Source organism: Salmo trutta, chromosome 8, assembly GCF_901001165.1.
Source record: "Salmo trutta chromosome 8, fSalTru1.1, whole genome shotgun sequence".
Classification (NCBI taxonomy): domain Eukaryota; kingdom Metazoa; phylum Chordata; class Actinopteri; order Salmoniformes; family Salmonidae; genus Salmo; species Salmo trutta.
The window spans coordinates 13,387,753-13,409,309 of record NC_042964.1 but is presented as its reverse complement, the minus strand read 5'-3'; the positions used below and the strand labels follow the sequence as shown (position 1 = coordinate 13,409,309).

General features: G+C 44.6%; 1 protein-coding gene across 4 annotated transcripts in view; it reads right to left on the bottom strand.

Moving 5' to 3' along the window:
• Positions 1-453: 453 nt before the first annotated feature.
• The window catches only part of LOC115198249 (peroxisome proliferator-activated receptor gamma coactivator 1-alpha), a 65,907-nt gene continuing 44,803 nt past the window's right edge, over positions 454-21,557 (bottom strand). For 3 of the 4 annotated variants that reach the window (XM_029760054.1, XM_029760055.1, XM_029760056.1), the window contains exons 7-14: positions 21,210-21,283; positions 13,423-14,656; positions 11,300-11,392; positions 10,566-10,686; positions 6,464-6,585; positions 5,948-6,099; positions 3,324-3,423; positions 454-3,133 (exon numbers count right to left, since the gene is read on the bottom strand). In XM_029760054.1, coding sequence (XP_029615914.1) covers positions 3,127-3,133; positions 3,324-3,423; positions 5,948-6,099; positions 6,464-6,585; positions 10,566-10,686; positions 11,300-11,392; positions 13,423-14,656; positions 21,210-21,283 — 1,903 coding nt within the window. In that variant the 3' untranslated portion in view covers positions 454-3,126. Of the gene's footprint in view, positions 3,134-3,323; positions 3,424-5,947; positions 6,100-6,463; positions 6,586-10,565; positions 10,687-11,299; positions 11,393-13,422; positions 14,657-21,209; positions 21,284-21,557 lie in introns of those variants that run through there. The other variant, XR_003879196.1, reaches the window with a different exon arrangement.

Here is a 21,557-nt window from a genome sequence, read left to right as displayed (position 1 = left end):
GAGTGTGACTCCAAATCCAGACCTCCATGGGTTGATAAATTGGATTTCCATTGATTATTTTTGTGTGATTTTGTTGTCAGCACATTCAACTATGTAAAGAAAAAAGTATTTAATAAGATTATTTCATTCATTCAGATCTAGGATGTGTTATTTTAGTGTTCCCTTTATTGTTTGGAGCAGTGTATATAGCTCTGTCAAACCTACAGTAAATGCTAGCTACTACAAGCAGTGTGGTCTCATGTCTAACATTGCACACAGGTAAACAGGTATGTTCATATATTCAGTTATAGCATAGAGGGTAGACTTCAAGGAAATGCCATTACAGTCATACCGAATGAAATTGGTCACAATGATGCCTGACTAAGGGAAGTACACACTCTTACCATGACAATGAGAGAGGAAGCAGGAGGGATGAAGGTAAAGAAGAAAGTTAACATGACAGGACAGTTCCCAGTGAGTTTCTTTCAAACACATTTCCCTTTATTGACATGTTGAGGCTGATGAGAATTGCACATAAAAATAAAATTCACAAGAAAGTCATACAATAGGAACCACAAAAGGCATCGATAAGGACTTGGCAGAAGGCAACGTGGATAGGACACAAACAGGTAACAACCCAAAGCAACCCCCCCCAACACACACACATACAGTATCTGCCTATAAACAGACACTCACACGCTCACACTCGCACACATTATTGTCCTTCCAAAAGAAACATGATCACCCAACAAACGTTTAAGCAGTGGCGAATTCCTCAGTAGTTCACATTGTTAAAGAGTCTGCCACAGCTGACATTTTGAGAACCATAAGGTGTTATAATATATTGCTACTCTAGGCGATTTACAGAGCGGATTTTTTTTAATTTATTACAATGATTAAAGCCACATCTATCAAATGGGATGCGACGCCATTACCCATGCGCTGTACAGAAAATAAAAAAAAACGTTGAAATACAGGTGAAGGGGGAAGATTTCCCCCCCACTGATTTTTGCCTCTTTGCATCAGGAGAATTAGCTAGTTTTCATCTACACAGTCAATCTTAATGAAAGGTGGCCTGTGATCAGTGAAGCTTTCATACGAAAACCTATGTCTTGTGATGGAGCCAGTTTTTTCTCGTTACTTGGCTCTCACTATAAACAGGATATTAATTAAACCAGAAAGCACAAGGTTACCTTTAATGTCACGTCGAAGGTGCTGTGATATCTGGACTGTGTGGCAGCATCGCCTAATGGAAAATGGTGCAGTAGCATGCAGTATTGAGTAGTTTCTCTAGGCTTTATAGGATGTCATTCAAGTACTGCCATTCAGACAGGAGAGCCTGATAGCCGAAGTAGTTTGTGCTTTATCGGCTGTCATTTAATAGCCATGCGCTACACAGACAAATGTTTTGGTGCTAGGATGCTTGTTGCTGAACACTACAGTTTTAACACTGTGTTTTCCGTTGTATTAGTTTACATTTGTACAGTTGCCACAAGATTCTATAGAAACACACAGACCCAAACTCACACTAAATGGGCAAACATGAGTGATGACTGACTAGAACATACTGTAAGTGTTCTCTGTTGGGTGATAAGAGTCATGTGACCATGCTAAGAATGGAATGGAATCCCCGTATGTAGCCAGCGATTGGGTAATGGGTCGGATCTAAAACCACACAACAATATAAGCTAAAGTACAACTTTGAAAAATAATTTATTGCTTTTTTAAATACTTTTTCTTTCATTTATATTATTATTAATTATTTTTGTAATTACTGTGAATAATGTCAATATTATCAGCATGTATATATATATTTTGAACATCAAATACAAGATTTAAAAAAAATTCTGGAAAGAAAATTGTAAACTTTTGTTTGGCATTCACATAATCAAGCGTGTGTGGAGCAACAAATCAGGTTTGTACAGTGTGGTACAACAAAATACCTGCAAAATCATTTTATTGCTTCATGTTCTACTGTGTATAAAGGAAAATAACGTGGTAGACATTTTGTCATGGCTGCAAACCACTGTTGTGGAGACAGAAATCACTTGGACAATGAACAGCATATCTCATCCCACTGTCGAGGAGATTAATAAGAATATTTTGATTGTTTCTGAAAGGCATAGAAAGAAATATTCCCACAAAAATGTTATTTATTGTACATCTTACCTCTGATTGTAAATGAAATAACAAAAATCTAACAACAATATAAATAGCTAAAATGTGTGAGGTACACTATGTGACATGGGAACCATAAATATTTTTGATTCAAATATTAAAATAAATAGATAAATATGCATGGTTTATCCTGTTTGAACAGATTAAACATAGTAGTAGTCTTTCCTCAAAGAGGGTAAAATTATCAAAACAAGAACCATAAAAATCATTGAAATCAAAATGAGTTGATACATACTGATTGTTTCAGTAATAATTCATAAAAAATGGGGTTCGTTTTTTTTACAATCATGAAAAAACACGTTAAAAATGCATTTTAGACTAGTTGTATAAGGAAAAACACTGAGAAACTTTAAACATAAAACTATAAATGTCTAACTTTTTTTCCCAACAAAATAAATGTCAAAAAAGGAGATTTGTTGACATGCTCCCTCGAAATGAGCCTCCAACACATTTTTACAATCATGTCATGTCTTCTAAACTTCATGTAGGTGTACAATATGTTTTACATCATTGTAATAACTACAGATCGACATTCTTAATTAAGAAAATTTCTTCATCAAAAGGCTGCATTTTACAGTGCATAGCTGTAACAAATAAAGAACTTTGTCTGATATGTACACAAAAAAATACAACATATTTTGATCATATCTGTAAATACAGGGCTACATTTTTGTCCGAAAATGTAGACAGCATTGTTATCTCTCGTTAATAGTGTAACACCACATCCAAACACCAGATTTTTAAAAAAGAAAAGAAAATCAGGCACAAAAAAAAAAAAAAAAAAAGCCTGAACAACCTGCACATTTTCACCACTCAAAGCATTTGTTGGGTGTTTGTAGTGCTTGGAGAAAAAAATCTCATCAACGTCTTTGTCTTTCACTGACCGTTGTACAACAGTACAGCACACACATCTGTACACAGGCTATGAGGATTCACTGGCTCTCCTGGTACTGTCTCTTCCCAGCTTCTTCAGAAGCTATGTTCATGTAAACATTGTTGTTAATATACTTTATATATATATAGGTCTATATATAGAGATTCATCTTTATATACTCTCTTACATAGAGTGTAAAACTTCTGGTAGTCTCGTAGTCAAAGGACAGAAACATTAGTGAGGTATCAAGACATCCCTCTTTGTAGACAGCAGGTGACAGGGCAACTGTTACCTTCTCAGGCTGCGCTGGGCCTCTTTCAGCAAGCTGTCAAAATCCATGGAGTCGTACTTGCTTTTAGTGGAGGCTGGATCAAAGTCATCAGAATGGGAATCTGAAACGAGAGATGCATATTGACGTCAGTGTTAAGCAGACTAAGTGGTCTCCAATTCTTCTCACAAAATCACTCTCACCTTTGTTTTGCATATTGAGGGGCAGTTTCCTGGACACATAAAGCATAGTCCTGGACTAAAAAGCATGGCAAGAATCTCCATTGAAATACCTTTTTAGTCCAGCACTAAGATGAATCTGTGTCCAGAACTGCCCCTAAACATTTGACAAATTAAGTTATCATGAATTAGCTATATTCTGAATACATCCATTTCAAAGGACCTTCGAACCATTTCACATAATCCTATAAACAACCGTAAATCTGTATGACTTCATCATTTAGCTCAGTGTTGGGCAGATATATACTCAGGCAGATCAAATCATATCTGCATCTATGTCAAAGGACTCATCTGAATCGGTTGCTTTTCAATACGTCTGAAAGCTATCTGTACCCCCCCCCCCAATGTTTCATATCTCCCCACAAATGAGATGTTTAGACACCATTCATCTTTACATCATTCAAAGGCTCAGGGTGGAAAATAAAGCTTTTCTGATACTGAGCGACAAAATCGTCAAAACTGAGCGAGCGGCGGGGGCATTTATTTTGATTGGTCGGCGCGATAATAAATGTGTCTTATCTCTCGTGGCAGACAGCTTCACAAATGGGCCCCCACACGGGCGGCAGCACGCTTTGAGAGCTTGAGAAATGGGAATGACCATGGCATGCAGGAGATGCCATTCGTGATCTAATGCTATGGCCAAGGGGTACGCCATGCACCTTGAGGGATGACAAATACCCATGTGCACTACTTAGAACTAATGGACAGTCAAAAAAAAAACAGACGAGACGAGAGGACCGGGCAAGATTGAGAGGAGGAACTGAGGCCGCTACTGCATGACATTATTTAAGTTCCCTGGCTTTCAACAGGAAGTATTTTCCTCTTTCTTTCTTTTATCCTACCCCCGTCATGGGCAGTTTGGGATAAACTGGTCTTTCTCTCTAAAAAAAGAGAGGAAGCAGAATGAAGGTCTTTCTTTTCATCCCGAGAGACTGATTAGTAGTGTCAGTCGTCAATGTCTTTCCTCAAGGACCTGGGATTAACGCATCGTCGCTGTACACTTCACAAACGTCCACTCCATGAATGCCACTGGTTTCAGGCCCGAGCCTCAGAAATAAACATTAACGTCTTTGTTCCTTTGAAGAACATTCCATTTTCTTTCCTCTGCTGTGACCGACTGACCTCCCAGTTCGCCCTGCATTAAACATTCCCCACCTCACGCTTTGTCGTGGAACGAATGTCGAGTGGAAAACAGGAGCAACTATACAAGCCCCACTTGGCATCTTAACCTCCATCATCAAATGGACCAAATGACACACAGACGAGCATCCATCTTGATGGACTGACTGACTCCGGCTATAGTGCTATTTAATCATCGCTCCCAGACGGTCTGCCTTCTGTTAATGATAGTGGGGCTATAGTAAAGATAGAGGGTGGAAAAAGGAGGGATGGAGATCCCATTTTCTGTTCTGGTTTTCAACAGGCGTCTAACGTAGGGAGAAGCCAAGATTTGTCTCAGTGCCTTGCATTATTTATCAAATGCGTCATCCGGCACTATAGCCGTGTCCTTCTGAACAATGAGTGCAGTCTTTCGGGCGCATACGCTTTCTTTTTTTCTGTGCTTGCACTTGCACGTTGTGTACCTTCTCCTCAGATTCATCGACTAGCTCTACCCGTGCTTTTAAGTCGCCGGGCACTTTGTAGGGCTGCCGCCTTGAGGAGCCGGCCCTGGGTCAGCGTCTCTGTCTAAAAGCATGAGGAAGAGAGTGCTGATTATTAGTCAATCAGGCCTCTGCTGTCAGGCTCGTTTCCTCCCTCCCTCCCTCCCTCCCTGCCTCCCTCCCTCGGTGGATGACACGCTGCTAGGTAACACAGCGAGGTCTTGCCTCTGTTGAACACCACAACAGCCGGCAACAGACGGAGGCTCACCCAGGAGGGAGGGGGCTGAGGGGATTTAACCTTGCACCCCTCTTCCCTTCCTCCCTTCCTCCCTCTCTCCTTCCATCTACCTACCTCTCTTTACCCTCCAGAGCATAAAATATACATGCCTGTATATAGGGTATCCAAACAAACCGCGGACAAGCTTTTAAAGGGCATCGTTCTCTTTCTTCCCAATTCCATACTTCTCGAATATCGACTAAGTACAAAGATATAGGCTGTAAACAATGGAATGGAACAATGCCTCTCCATTTCTCGAGATATACTCCTATATGGGTGCCGGTAAAAGAGTAATTGTACACAGATTGACCCCTGAACTGTTTTTGCCCGTGATGACTGGAAGGTAGACTCTAACGCTTGAGGCAGGGTGGTAAGAGTAAAGATATGCTTTTTGGTTTTGAATGGCATCCTTTGAGCCTTTTTGCTTCCCGGCTTCCTGCCCCTACCCTCCATCCTTCACTCCCTTTGACAGTCTGCGTGTATTAGTAGAAGCACCAGGGTTCTCCCAAGCAACAACAAAGCAGCACTTACCCAAGTCTGTATAATTCGATTTGCAGAACTGCTTTTGTCCACCGAAGCACAGCTCGAACTGGGGCTCGTTTGACCGGCGTAAGGTGTGTCCGTTTTCAAGGGCAGCGAAGGCGTCACAAGTGTAGCGGTAGGTGATGAAGCCAAAATTGTCCCTGCGGTCAAAAACAGAAAATGAAAAGTCAAACCAACAACGTCAGGTTCTCTTCTGGTAGCGGACATCCAGACTATTTATATGCAAAAGAGAAATCAATAAAAATGTATCTTTGGGGCTTTTTATAGGCTAGGGATAGATAGGATAACAGACATGACTGGAATGCAAAAAGCCCTCTCCTGCCCTGCGTCTACACCTGACTTTGACATAGAAGTCGATGCAAAGCCCAAAGTTTTCTGTGTTCCACCTAACCCAGAGGGTAGAAATGAAGGGAACGATGTACTACAATGAATCCTATTACACCCCCCCCATAAACCCAACACACAAACACACACGCATGCGAGAACACAGTCCCGGGGCCTTACCCGTCATCTCTCAGGTTCACGGCACACTCTTCGATCTCGCCGAAGACTTCAAAGCGCCGCTTCAGCTCGGTCCGCGTGCTGTCGGACCTCAGTCTCCCCACGTACACCACCCGTCTCTCCTCCTGCTCATTAACAGAGAGAGAGAGGGAGAGAGATTAAAGGAGGAGTATATTCTTCTCTTTTCTGCTTTTACTTCCCCTTCAGGCCCACTCGGTGGACGTAATGAACTTCTCAGAACTCCCGATGGCGAGCGCTGACTCGAGGCCACTCTTTTGTCACTTTGCTCTTGTTTTTTTCCCCGTTGATTGGTCGGGCTGTGCTAAATACCTCCTCTTATCTGATAGGACAGATTCATTATGGTTCCTTGTCTTTTTTTTCTTCTTTTTTTGGCCTTTATCGAACCGTATACTTTAAGACTATCAGAGGTTTGCTCTTCCTCTTTCATTTTGTGGTCTGAGAACCTAAAATGAGTCAATGAGTTGTTTGGTATTACACAACTTAAGAAGCCTGTATCTGTAGTCAAAAGAGGACAAATGCATTTTTAAGTGTCCTTCAATTATGGGTAACTGTTGCACTAGGGAATTAGACCTCTCGCTTGGCTCTGAATATCAGACAATAAGCTGCCGTTACACATACACCATTAACGAAACCTGTACGAAACACCATTACTAAGAACAGGCCGTGGGGGAGAAAACACCATTACTAAGAACAGGCCATGGGGGAGAAAACACCATTACTAAGAACAGGCCATGGGGGAGAAAACACAATTTTCCACGAACCACAAAGGACACAAAGGTCACACCGGCATAACTTAGACCTACCGCACGAGGCTGCAATTATGGTTTTGGGAGCAATTTAATTGCATCTGCTAATCATATAATGCAGAACAAGCCTCTAGGCTGTTGTATCACTGGAATTATTTATTCACTCATTTACTTGCCATTACTGGGGCGAGTCTATAGAGATCCATTCAAATGTTGAATGCTACCCCGGGGCCACTGGTAACTGATACATGTAAATCAGTAAAACTCAAAGTTCACCTCCGCAAAGAACCTAGACTAAGGTTATGTCCCAAATAGCACCCTATTCCCTACATAGTGCACTACTTTTGAGCAGAGCTTTATGGGCCCTTGTCAAAAGTAGTGCACTAAACTCAGCAAAAAAAAAGAAAGGTCCCTTTTTCAGGACCCTGTCTTTCAAAGATAATTCGTAAAAATCCAAATAACTTCACAGATCTTCATTGTAAACGGTTTAAACACTGTTTCCCCTGCTTGTTCAATGAACCGTAAACAATTTATGAACATGCACCTGTGGAACAGTCGATAAGATACTAACTGCTTACAGACGGTAGGCAATTAAGGTCACAGTTATGAAAACTTAGGACACCAAAATAAAGATGCCCTGCTCATCTGCGTGAACGTGCCTTAGGCATGATGCAAGGATTCATGAGGACTGCAGATGTGGCCAGGGCAATAAATTGCAATGTCCGCACTGTGAAACACCTAAGACAGTGCTACAGGGAGACAGGACGGACAGGTGATCGTCCTCGCAGTGGCAGACCACGTGTAACAACACCTGCACAGGATTGGTACATCCGAACATCACACCTGCGGGACAGGTACAGGATGGCAACAACAACTGCCAGAGTTACACCAGGAACACACAATCCCCCCATCGGTGCTCAGACTGCCCGCAATAGGCTGAGATAGGCTGGACTAAGGGCTTGTAGGCCTGTTGTAAAGGCAGGTCCTCACCAGACATCACCGGCAACAACGTCGCCTATTCAGCAAACACTTTGTCTCATACTGTATGTGAAGGGAGGAGCAATCCACCATTGCTGGACCAGAAAGGACTGGCAAAAAGTGCTCTTCACTGACGAGTCGCGTTTATTGTTGAACGAATGAGTGTTACACTGAGGCCTGTACTATGGAGCGGGATCAATTTGGAGGTGGAGGGTCTGTCATGGTCTAGGGCGGTGTGTCACAGCACCATCGGACTGAGCTTGTTGGCATTGCAGGAAATCTCAACGCTGTGCGTTAAAGGGAAGACATCCTCCTCCCTCATGTGGTACCCTTCCTGCAGGCTCATCCTGACATGACCCTCCAGCATGACAACGCTACCAGCCATACTGCTCGTTATGTGCGTGATTTTCTGCAAGACAGGAGTGTCAGTGTTCTGCCATGGCCAGCGAAGAGCCCGGATCTCAATCCTATTGAGCACGTCTGGGACCTGTTGGATCGGAGGGTGAGGGCTAGGGCCATTCCCCCAGAAATGTCCGGGAACTTGCAGGTGCCTTGGTGGAAGAGTGGGGTAACATCTCACAGCAAGAACTGGCAAATCTGGTGCAGTCCACGAGGAGGAGATGCACTGCAGTACTTAATGCAGCTGGTGGCCACACCAGATACTGACTGTTACTTTTGATTTTGCCCCCCCCCCTTTTTTTTCAGGGACACATTATTCCATTTCTGTTAGTCACATGTCTGTGGAACTTGTTCAGTTTATGTCTCAGTTGTTGAATCTTGTTATGTTCATACAAATATTTACACATGTTAAGTTTGCTGAAAATAAATGCAGTTGACAGTGAGAGGACTTTTCTTTTTTTGCTGAGTTTATATAGGGAATAGGGTGCCTTATGGGATGCATTCTAAATGGTAAGACATACGCTCCAATCCTCAGAAAAACACAAATGAACCGTAATATTCAGTATTATAATTTTTTCTCCTCCCTTCACATACAGTATGAGACAAAGTGTTTGCTGAATTAGGGATTTAGATGCTGACAATTGAAAAATACGCTGGCTTTCCGAGACGGCACCCCGAGGCTGGCCGTCTGTGTGTGTGTGTGTGTGTGTGTGTGTGTGTGTGTGTGTGTGTGTGTGTGTGTGTGTGTGTGTGTGTGTATGTGTGTGTTTGTGTGTAGCCCTCGCATCATCTGGCCTCCCAAACCTCTACTGACAGCTTGGCTTTGCTGCCCGTAATTGTCTCACCTAAAATGTATGCAGGCCAAAGATAGCGTGTGTGCATTATTTGACGTGCACATTTATCATCCTGTGTTAGCATGTTTAAAATGTGTGCAATCTCACACAGAGACAGGTAGAGAACGGAGAATTGATATTCATCCCATTTTCATTGAATTTGAACTAGATCACTGGAAAGATTCCTTATTTAAACAGTGTACATTTCCATGGCAGTGAATTTCCTTTTTTTAGCCTTGTTCCCTCTCTCCCTCTCTTCCTGTTTCTAACATCTGCCCCTGTGGTGTGATTAATAAGATCCGACACCGTTCCCAGACGCTGGAGACTTTTAAAAATACACAACCCTGAGATAAAGAGGAAACGCGTGGAGCCCTGAATGATTCAGTGACTCACTTTGCATCTATTCATTCATTACAGAGGAACAGTAGGCAGCAGGCACGGCAACGAGCCCTCAACTGTCTGCCCTGTCTAGGTAGTGCAGAGGGGGTGTGAGACAGCGATGGGCACAGCCGGGCTATATTAATACCAGGCTGCCATTAGAAGGACGAGAGAAAGACAGAGAGAGAGAGAGAGAGAGAGAGAGAGCGAGAGAGAGGGTGAGAGAAGGGGGGGTTAAGAGATGGGCAGAGAGAGAGAGAGAGATTCACTGAGTATACAAAACATGAAGGATACCTGCTCTTTCTGTGACATAGACTGACCAGGTGAAAGCTATGATTCCTTATTGATGTCACTTGTTAAATCCACTTCAAAATCAGTGTAGATGAAGGGGAGGAGACAGGTTTAAGAAGGATTTTTAAGCCTTGAGACAATTGAGACATGGATTGTGTATGTAAGTGCGTTTGAATGGGGTATGGTAGTAGGTGCCAGGCTGCTGGGTTTGTCTCACTCAACAGTTTCCCGTGTGTATCAAGAATGGTCCACCATCCAAAGGACATCCAGCCAACTAGACACAACTGTGGGAAGCATCGGAGTCAACATGGGCCATCATCCCTGTGGAACGCTTTTGACACCTTGTACAGTCCACGCCCCGACGAGTTGAGGCTGTTCTGAGGTGCAACTCATTATTAGGAAGGTGTTCCTAATGTTTGATATACTCAGAATATAAGAAAAAATGACAGGGGAACTCACTATTGCTTTTTCCCTTTGCCTCTCCCTCTGCTCAGCCCTCTCAAACTCCCTCTTCTCGTAGTCCTGACGGTACTCCTCCCGCTTCAGACACTCGTGCTGGTATTCCTCATAGCTGTCGTACCTGCGGAGGGACCAAATCAAAGCCATCACTTTCACTGTCCTCCACCTCCCTTCCGCTGTCCTTCCAACATCTGCCCTTCATTTTGACGTCCGCACTTATGAAGCATATCGGTCGAAACCCCACCAAGGAGTTGGGCTAAATTTCCCCCCCTCCCAGAGGGGTGGGGAGACAAACAAAGGCATTAATAAGATGCCTCCTCCTGGTCGTAGAGGTTATGGATCCTGCAGGAGAGGCCCACGGGAGAGAGAGCGGGTGAGATGCACAGTAGAGAGCTGGACAGCTGCCACTGTCAGCACTACTTCACATCATTACTTTCAGCTTAGTTAGAGCTTCATCCGGGGGGGAAAAGTGAAACTTTCGTCAGATGTGGCCATGCATTGGAGAGATGGGAAAATAGGACTTTGGGTTTGTCTGGTGTCATCGGGCTAATCAATGGCTAAGGAAGGAGTGCCAATATTCTACACCGTGTTCCACAATCCTGCTGGTTTTCAGTCAATAAATATTTTTAGTTACAAGGCAAGGATGAAAACTAACATTAATTGAAGGAACTGGATCATCAGGGACCCGAGCTGTTTACCCCTGGTTTAGTGTCAGGGATGTGTTGGACCCTTACCTTGGCCTGCGACTGAGGGGGGATCTGGACTGTGAGTGAGGGCTTTTGTGGGTCCTGGACCGCAAAGTGCTGGAGTCCATGTTGTGGCGAGACCTGCAAAAACAGAATACATATTAATCATCAGAATGTCAACCACCCGGAGTGTAATAATAAAGTACTGTCTAAATGTAACTGTGCATTCTGCGTAATTCAGTCTTATCGACTACGAGCATTATTTCAATAAATTAAATCATATCTGAGATGGGTATCTGTGAATCCGATAAAATTGTCTAGACATGACACTCACTGTACTTAGGCATTCCTCATTCATAGCCTTTTCTTACAAGATGAAAGAGCCACAGTGTCAAATCTGACCATAAAAAAAAACACAGAACCGAAAGTCCTAATATATTCAGCAATATTTTCAGAACACTTTTCCCAAGTTTGACTGAATTTGACTTCCTTCCTCACCTTTCCTCCCATCAGGGCCAGTATGTACTGTACAAGCACCACGTATCTATGTTAAATGAGGGGAAGGCTTAGGCCCGGCGGCCAAACGCTAAAGTTAGTATCCCGACAGAGTACAGGCTCTTTAGCTCCCATTGCTTTATTATTGAACTGATGCTGAAGAAGGGAGACTTGAATAATAGAGGGAGAGAAGTTAGACTATGGTCCAACGTCCACAGAGTTAAGGAAGTGGAGAGTTTGAAAAGAGAGAGAGGGAGTAGAGAGACTTGAGGACACTTTGTTGAACATTTTTCACAGAGTTCTTGAGACTGAGATACTTTTTACTCAGGTATCCCTAACCTTTAACGGGGTTACTTTTTCCCGCTTTTCTTCTTTCAACCTCTAACCTGGACATCCTTAGCAACCTAGTGGACCGTCTCTGTGTACTGTATCATAACGTTGGCGATAGTCCTCAGCGTGAGGGGTTTATCAAGGATAAAGGGCTGCAAAACAGAAGGCAAAGCTAACCTAGTCTATCCAGTTTGCAAGGCACTCAGTGCAAGACCGCTGAAAGTATACCTACTGTGTATCCGTTCCCTTTGCTCTGATCAAAGGGAACCATGGGAAATGTAGTTCTCCTGGGCTGCTGTGATGATTCACATTGTTTTCAGAGGAGGGGATAAAGAACTAAACTCCGCAGATTTGGCTTTCATCTCTGGGGGACAAAAAGGAGGTTTCGCCCGGCGCTCAGTAAAACAACAGCTGCTGCCTAAAAACAACACGCGCCGCATCAAATAGTAGATCCTGGGAAAACGGAGTTGGGAATGAGAGTGACAAAATGCTCAGATAACAGTCATTGCCAGGGGAAAGGGGGCTTTGACAACGTCGAAGCAACCAAAGCACAACGCCTCAGGCGCCGCTCATTTTCCTAGTTGCCGCCTTCTCTGATATACAGTTTTGATCTCACGGTTTGACGAACACACCAAACCTCCTCGTCTGGTATCTGCTAGTGGAACCCTGAGTCTGCATGTACAAGCTTCTCAGAGTATGAGTGCTGATCTAGGATCAGTTTCCTCAGTTAGATCATAATGAATAAGATTATATGTGCAGGAGGGGCCTGATCCTAGATCAGCACTCCTACCCTGAGAAGTGTGAGACATATGGCCTCTGCTCTGTAGTTAAGCACTGAGACAGTTGAGCTTGGCTAGCCTCACTACACCAGCCTAACACAATCCACCGTCTAGTAGTCCAGCCGGTAAGGATTCTCCCTGGCCCTGTCACACTCGCTCCTATTGTTAAAGCCTCTTTCAGCAGGAACATAACAAGTCTTTTCTGTGGTTGGGGATGCAGAAGCAGCTAGAGGCCCCATACCGGGAGAGTGAAGAGCCTCATACCGCAGGGCCTATCCTCTCCTGACACCGCCTCTGACGGCTGAGGAGAGCTGTCGACAAGACTGAGCTGTCCACCTCCTGCCGGGAGCACCGTCAGAGCCGCCCACAACGCTTAGGCAACGTTCAAACAACAGAAGGGAAACGTCTCCCACCAGGAGGGAACGTGCTAGTTGGCTGTATTCCGATATCCACACTGGCATGCTACTTAGAATGAAGCTAAGCAGTAGATATTTTGGGCAAGATGTCTAAGTGGTGTGGTAGTATGGACATGGGAACCTAGCCACAGTGAGTAGAGGGTTTACTCACCTGGAGGAGGGGCGTCCGTCAGGTGAGCTGGAGAGGGAGCGCCTCCGGTGGTGGGAGGAGGAACTGCGGGACCGGGACCGGGAGTGAGAGCGGGAGGAGGGGGAGCCCGAGCGGGGCCAGTGGAAGTGTCTGGGGGAGAGGAGGAGGGAGGAGGGGGGCGAGACGGAGCCCCGTGAGGGGGAGCAGCTGGACAGCGAGCAGGACGGCGAGCAGGACTCGAAAAGCAGGTCCAGGGGGGTGCCCTCCCAGGGGTAGAGGAAGTGCCCCTCGACGCCCTGACCCTCCAGCTCCTTGTGGAAGGGAGAGAGGCCCGGGTGCAGGTACCCAGTAGAACCAGACCCAGAACTAGGGAGCGTGCGGTAGTTCTCGTACCCAGCAGGGCTCTCTTTGGGGGTCTGCAGGGCTCCGGCCATCTCCCCTCCTCCCTGTCTCCCCTCCTCCACCACCACCTCCTCCCCCTTCTCACCCTGGCTATAGATGGCTTGCTGGGGGCGGCCAAAGTGCTTGTTGAGCTCCGCCCGGATATCCTGGTCTCGCAGGGGCTGCTTCCTGCTGGCAGAGTGCTCGTCCCCTTCTGGGGTCTGTGGTGGGTGTAGTTTGTCCTGGGTGATGGGGGTCCGGTCCTGCCCCCGAGCCTCCTTACCCACAAGGGAAGAGCTCTGCTGCTGCTGCAGCTGCTTGACCAAAGAGGATGAAGATGGAGGAGGAGATGTAGAGGATGAAGAGGAGGAAGAAAAGGAGGAAGAGTCCTTACATTCCACATGCCTGTCCTCCGCCACACCCGGATTGGGCTTCAGAGGGGTTGTCGTAGTAGTCGTCATGGTAATGGTAGCGTTAGCCGCATTAGCGTTAGCGCCGGCGGCAGGGTCCTGTTTTGTGCTGGCCGCCGTGGACTGACAATAGTCGTGGTCGCCGTAGCAGCGAGGCTGGACACTGCGCTTGTTGTTGCCACAGCAGCGCTCCTCCTTGCAGCCCCCTGTCGTCGCAGCAACCACAGAGGTGGGGAGGGCAGTGGACGCTTTGCTTAGCTGGGCGTACAGCTCAGTCTGCTCTGGGCCCTTCCTGCCTGGGGCCGAGGTTGGGGCTAGGGACCTGCTGGGTTTCGCCTCGCTCAGCCGAGCCCTCTTGCACGCCAGGGCAGACGGGGAGCATGAAGACAACTTGGTTTTGAACGATGCTTTGAAAGGGTTCTCTTGACTGGCTTTGTGGGGGGGCGTGGTAGGTGGTGTCAGACCTGGAGAGATGGAGGTAGGGAGGGAGGGAGGGGGAGAGAGGGAGGTAGGGCGGGCGGGAGGGGGCGAGAGGGAGGGTCAATAAAAGAGAATGGAAATATAATGCATTCTACCTCCCCACCTTCCACCCTCTCCTCGCACTCCCTACAACCTGTTTAAAGACAGTGGACACACACGGGGGTTGATTAAAATATTCACTCATCCCTGGTCCTAATCCTGATCCGTATTTTATTGCAATCTTGACAGATTAATGCAATGCTCTGTGTAATTGAATATGGTGGAGCCGCTACACGGCTCGGCTACCACCGCCATCCCTTCCTGACCTTGGACAATCCCTCATTCAGGAAGAAGAGAAAAACATTGGCAGCGGACAAACATCCTCCTCGAAGTGGAGCGTCCTTCGAACATGTAACCGCCGAATCTAGCCGACCCGTTGGACGATGGCCAAGCGATTTCAATAAAAGCAAAGACCTTTCGGCTCAGTTTTGAAAATGTATCACAAGTGTCCTATGTTTGGGGCTTCTGCTCTCTACTGCAAGTCAAGGTGGCGAGATGTGTCGGGCAGCGGGATGTGTCAGTTTTCGGCACTGCATGTTGCTATAGCGTGCCAGTGTGCTGTCATATGATAGTGTCGGCTTGGTGCGGGGGAGATGTCTGACTGGTAATGGAGGCTCAGTGTCTGCTGGGGGAATGGGCTGTCATTTTTCTCAGATCCTGCTTGCCTCTCTATGGCTCGTGCCGAACCCGGCCCCTCCTGACAAGTTTACGAGCCGACAGATGGCAGTTATATGGGAAGTCCTGAGATGGGCCTGCTTTATAGCATTGTTAACTATCACGCAAACAACCAGCACTAGGTAGGCAGTCCCTTTCCCTCTGTCTCCCTCTCGTCTCTTCCCTCCTTTTTCCCGGTCTGTCTCCCACTCTGGTTCAACCTCTCTTTCTCTGTTTCTCTGGTCCAACCTCGCATTCTCTGTCTCTCTGGTTCAACCTCTCTTTCTCTGTCTCTCTGGTCCAACCTCTCTTTCTCTGTTTCTCTGGTTCAATCTCTCTTTCTCTGTTTCTCTGGTCCAACCTCTCTTTCTCTGTCTCTCTGGTTCAATCTCTCATTCTCTGTTTCTCTGGTCCAACCTCTCTTTCTCTGTCTCTCTGGTTCAATCTCGCATTCTCTGTCTCTCTGGTTCAACCTCTCTTTCTCTGTTTCTCTGGTCCAATCTCTCATTCTCTGTTTCTCTGGTCCAACCTCTCTTTCTCTGCCTCTCTGGTTTGATCTCTCGTTCTCTGTTTCTCTGGTCCAACCTCTCTTTCTCTGTCTCTCTGGTTCAATCTCTCATTCTCTGTTTCTCTGGTCCAACCTCTCTTTCTCTGTCTCTCTGGTTCAATCTCTCATTCTCTGTCTCTCTGGTCCAACCTCTCGTTCTCTGTCTCTCTGGTTCAATCTCTCGTTCTCTGTCTCTCTGGTTCAATCTCTCGTTCTCTGTCTCTCTGGTTCAACCTCTCTTTCTCTGTCTCTCTGGTTCAATCTCTCGTTCTCTGTCTCTCTGGTTCAATCTCTCGTTCTCTGTCTCTCTGGTTCAATCTCTCGTTCTCTGTCTCTCTGGTTCAATCTCTCGTTCTCTGTCTCTCTGGTTCAATCTCTCTTTCTCTGTCTCTCTGGTTCAACCTCTCTTTCTCTGTCTCTCTGGTTCAATCTCTCGTTCTCTGCCTCTAACCATCTCTATTTTTTTCCACTGTCTGTCTTTCTCATTCTAGACAAATACATAGGCATGCACACACGGACAGACACACACGGACAGACACACACGGACAGACACACACGGACAGACACACACGGACAGACACACACGGACAGACACACACGGACAGACACACACACACACACACACACACGGACAGACACACACACACACACACACACACACACACACACACACACACACACACACATACCAGTCACATACAGCCTCCCTCTCTGGAGTGGAGCTCAGGCACTTTGAACACCTACGCTCCCTGTCTTTGCCATTGTTATGAATGCACATCACTCTCCCTTGCAGTGAATTGCACCAAATGACAGCTATTAGTATCAAATCCTGTGTAAGAGTATTTACTGGGGAGGCTTGGAGCCTGAAATAAAGAGAGGGGGGAGAGAGAGAGAGAGAGACATAAAAATTCCGTTGCGGGGCCATTTCCTGAGTTTGGGCTCTCTAATCCAACCATCTTATCATCTAGACTTATCTGGATTTTACGGTAAAGCTGAACCGCAAACCCCCATCCCTCTTTAACAGTCAGACGTGGTACACCGATAGCGACACAGAGACTCGATGCAGTATTTCAGAGAGATAGAGATGAGAAAGAGGGCTATATTTATCATTATGCCAATGAAATGAGCTATGAAAAGGGAGGGCCGGTGCGGTGCCCGAGGAACTTCTGTTTCACCAATGAAACGCCATCTGTGCAAAACAATGTGCACTAGGGTCATAAACTAGGAGCCATTAGTGCCGGGGTGAAATAAATCAGAATTAGATAAATATGCGTCTCTCAGTCAAACCGGCTTGTGATGGATGCTCGGCAGACACAAACACCAATCATACAGCGAGTAGAGTTTTTGTTTTTTTTTCTTCTTTTTTTCTTCTCTAATCTGTTTCTTTCCGGACTGTAAATTGCGAAGAGACCTCAGAGCAAACGACTCTGACGCCAACGCAGGGCTTAAAGAGTTGATCCGGTGGTAAGCCATGCAAATAGCAACACATAGACCCAACCCCGGTGTCATGAGATACTGTAATTAAAGACAACACAGTAAATCTATTAGCAAAAGGAGATTAGTCCTTCCAGTCAAATCCATGGGCTCTCTCTGGGTAGTGAGGTTGTCTCAGGTTTACCTTATGGGGGAGGTGGGACAGGGTCTAGGCCATAGTAAAATGATTCTGGTGTACATACAGTTAGCAGTATCAAATCCTGAATAGAAGATAATTACAATTACTTTTCCTACTACTACTACTACTACTACTACTACTACTACTACTACTACTACTACTGATGATAATGTAGAAACAATGCTACACCCTATGTGTCATTCTTGAATTGAGGTGGCATTTGGGGATTTCTAAAAATGTTTACCTTCTTGTTTTTTTATTTTGATTTAAATGTATTTGGGTACATCTTCCCATTCTAAATCAACTAATATTGCACCTTAATGACTTTAAATACTTTTTACCGTTACACTCTGAGAAAAAAAGGTGCTATCTAGAAACTAAAACGGTTCTTCGGCTGTCTGCATAGGAGAACCCTTTGAAGAACCCTTTTTGGTTCCAGGTAGAAGAACCCTTTTGGTTCCAGGTAGAACCATTTTGGGTTCCAGAAGAACCGTTTCCACAGAATGTTCTACATGGAACCCAAAAGGGTTCTACCTGAAACCAAAACGGGGTCTCCTATGGGGACAGCCGAAGAACCCTTTCGGAACCCTTTTCGTAGGATAACATTGTGCCACCAGTAAGAGTAGTAACACCAATGATGGTAACACCAATGAGACATTTTTGGTTATTGTGGATTTTCTTAAATGGAGGCCCCATATTTGTATTTATTAAAGATCTCCATTAGTTCCTGCCGAGGCTGCAGCTACTCATCCCGGGGTCCAGCAAAATTAAGGCAGTGATACAATTTTAAAAACATTACAATACATTCATAACAGATTTCACAACACACTAAACGTGTGCCCTCAAGCCCCTACTCCACTACCACATATCTACAAAACAAAATCCATGTGTACGTGTGTGTATAGTGTGTATATTATCATGTTTGTGTATGCACGTGTCTGTGCCTATGTTTGCGTTGCTTCACAGTTCCCGCTGTTCCATAAGCTGTATTTTTATACATTTTTGAAAACTAATTTTACTGCTTGCTTCAGTTACTTGATGTGTATTCATTTGATTTCATTTATTTGACTAGGGACAGATGCAATAATATTGACACAATGCAATGTACAACAGTAAGATGAATTGCATCATGACACTATCTTTGTAATGAGAGACTTTCAAGGTGGCAACACCAAATGACATAAAACTGAGGGGAAGACATTATCCTAGTACAAAACAAGGTATTTTAATAGCCTTTGCTTTTATTGATCTATACAATATATTTAAAAAAAAATTCTCACTTTCTAGCATTCAAAATAAAAGATACATATCTCTAAATCATGTCAGTACAACTCTACACATTACTACTGTGACAAAGCCAATTTGCGTACCCTAAGTACATTAAACAATGCATAAACAAAGATTTGCAGTATAAAGGACCTTAGGTTGTATCATTGATAAACAGTTCGGTATAAACAAAAACACGTATGATGTGTAACTATTTCTCATTTAAAGTGCAAATGCCACCGCAATTCAAGAACGACCCCCATGTCATGGAAAAGTTTACAACTGAAATGCTAACCTACTACTGTACTACATAAAGACATACAAGTGTCTCTCCTTAAAGATGCACTATGCAGAAATAGCTCCACCGTGGTTGAAAAAAATGCATTTTAATAGTTCACCTAATTTCAGTTGATGTGACAAACCAAGCAGTCATAGTGTAGAGAATCATTGTACCATTCTAAACCGCTGTGAAATATGCTTTACATAATAAAAAAAAAATGTGTTTGAAAACCAAAAGTAAAAGAGGCAAAAATGAAACTTAAGAATGGGAAGCATAAAATAGCACACATAGAAAATATCTAGCGCTTCTTAGACTTGTTTCAACGGGAATGAAATATCTATAGCTCACATTTCTATGTGTATTTGGTCTGGTCGCCCCAAAAAGTTACATTTTGAAGCTTTAAACTTGCCACGGGAAAATTCCATGTCCGACTGAAGCACTGACCTACTTCCACCTGAGGGTTGCCCTTCCCCCTTTGGCTTAACTCCACCTGGTTATCAATTAAAGAAACATAATCTCCAGATCTACTGGAACGGGTCTGCTGAGGACACATTAACTCAAGGGATCACAAAGATTTCATTCCCCCTGTTTCTCCATATCTGGCGTTCCTGAGTCGCTTACCACACGGGACTAGACTAATCCTGAAACGTAAGGGGCTCAGTATCCATTAGCATTTTCTTCTAATGGCTTTTCCCCTAATATCTAATCCCAAATCTGCAAAGGGCAGTGGAGTCAGAGTTCGGCTTTATTAACTATGGCTGAAGCAGGAACACAGGGAGAGAGGAGAATGGGACTGGATTTAACCCTGAGGTCAGAAGCAGTAAAAAAGAAAGAAATATTAACAGTGTTTGATTGCTCCAAAGCTCTTAATTCCCTATGTGTGTCCCCTCTAACCTCTGATGCTTATGTACACACAGGATTAAATGGCAAGTGGAGCGTGGTCAACTGGAGGAACCCCCTTGGGGCTTTGGTGTCCCACAAATCTACCCCCTGCCGACTCTAAAGAGTTTCCAGATAATTAATTCCCATTGGGCCTCGTTCCCAAACAAAACACCACCTTGAGTCTAGGAGGCGAGTCAGGTGTGTTACGTCGAGGGCCATTTATTTTATCCGCTAGCAAATGAATACCAAAAGGCCCATTGACGCGTCACATTGTGAAGGAGAAGAAAAGGGCCGCCATTTTGCTTTTATTGACCTGGGATGATTCATCTCAGGGAAGGAGTGGGGGGGTTGGGAGGGAGGACACTGAAATAATTACCTGCATAATTCACAGAGAGAGAGAAAGAGAGAGAGAGAGAGGGAGAGAAAGAGAGAGGGAGAGAGGATAACTGCTGAAGCCTGGTGTTTTAGATTTGCCTGACATTCACTTCATCTGGCTTTTAATTACCTTTCGCCTATAGCTTCTCACCGACATACTTAATGAATAAGTATATAATATACAGGGATAATGACAATAATAATATTAAAATCCCCCTGCGTTGACCCCATTTGGAAAATTGCATCCTTCCCATAAATACAGACCCTTAAAATGGGAGAATACCTTACATGTCTCTAATCAAATTACCAGACTGTCTGAGGAAAAAAAGAGACACAGATAATATCGGTCAAACCGAATTATGTGGCAAAACCAATTAAAACAATAATAATGCCACATCAGTTTGTCAGTGATGTGTTGGCTAAGTGAGCATTGCAGTCAAAGAGCATTAAGATCCCGGCATATATGAGAGAGAGAGAGAGAGAGAGAGAGAGAGAGAGAGAGAGAGGAGAGGAGAGAGGAGAGAGGAGAAAGGAGAGAGAGAGAGAGAGAGAGAGAGAGCAGCATATTAACTCTTCACAGAGAAGAGGGGGGGATCTGTCTAATAAACCCAAAGCAGATTGGATCTCTTAATCAACAGTGAGGCATATAAAACATGTCACCCTGTGTCCTAGTCCTTCACCTTGAACTCTGAACTTTTATGGAACTATCAAGATGGTGTGAAAAGCCCTGGGGTAGTGACTGGAATGTAACCCCTAACTGGCTTTGTGAGAGAGCTGGGGTTTACCTTTATGCCATTACAAAGCAAGGTGAGCTACTCTGTGATTTGTGTCAACATTTGCATCAAGCCCTTATTCATAAATTCAGTGAAAACACATTCTTACCTGGGGTTCCAGAGATCTCCACACTCAATGTGCGTTCAATGGTTTTGTTCTCAAACGGTGATCCCTTGTGGTCACTGAAAGACAAACGAGATTAAACACACCGTTTTACTCCACATGGGAAAATGTGACATTAATAAAGGCCTTTGTGATCTTAGAAATGGAAATGAGAGTTAACAAAATGCCTCATGTTGGTGCAAATGTTTTGTCTTTTGATTTACACTAAATATACAAAAGTAAGTGGACACCCCTTCAAATTAGTGGATTCGGCTATTTCAGCCACACCTGTTGCTGACAGGTGTATAAAATCGAGCACACAGCCATGCAATGTCCATAAATAACACAGGCAGT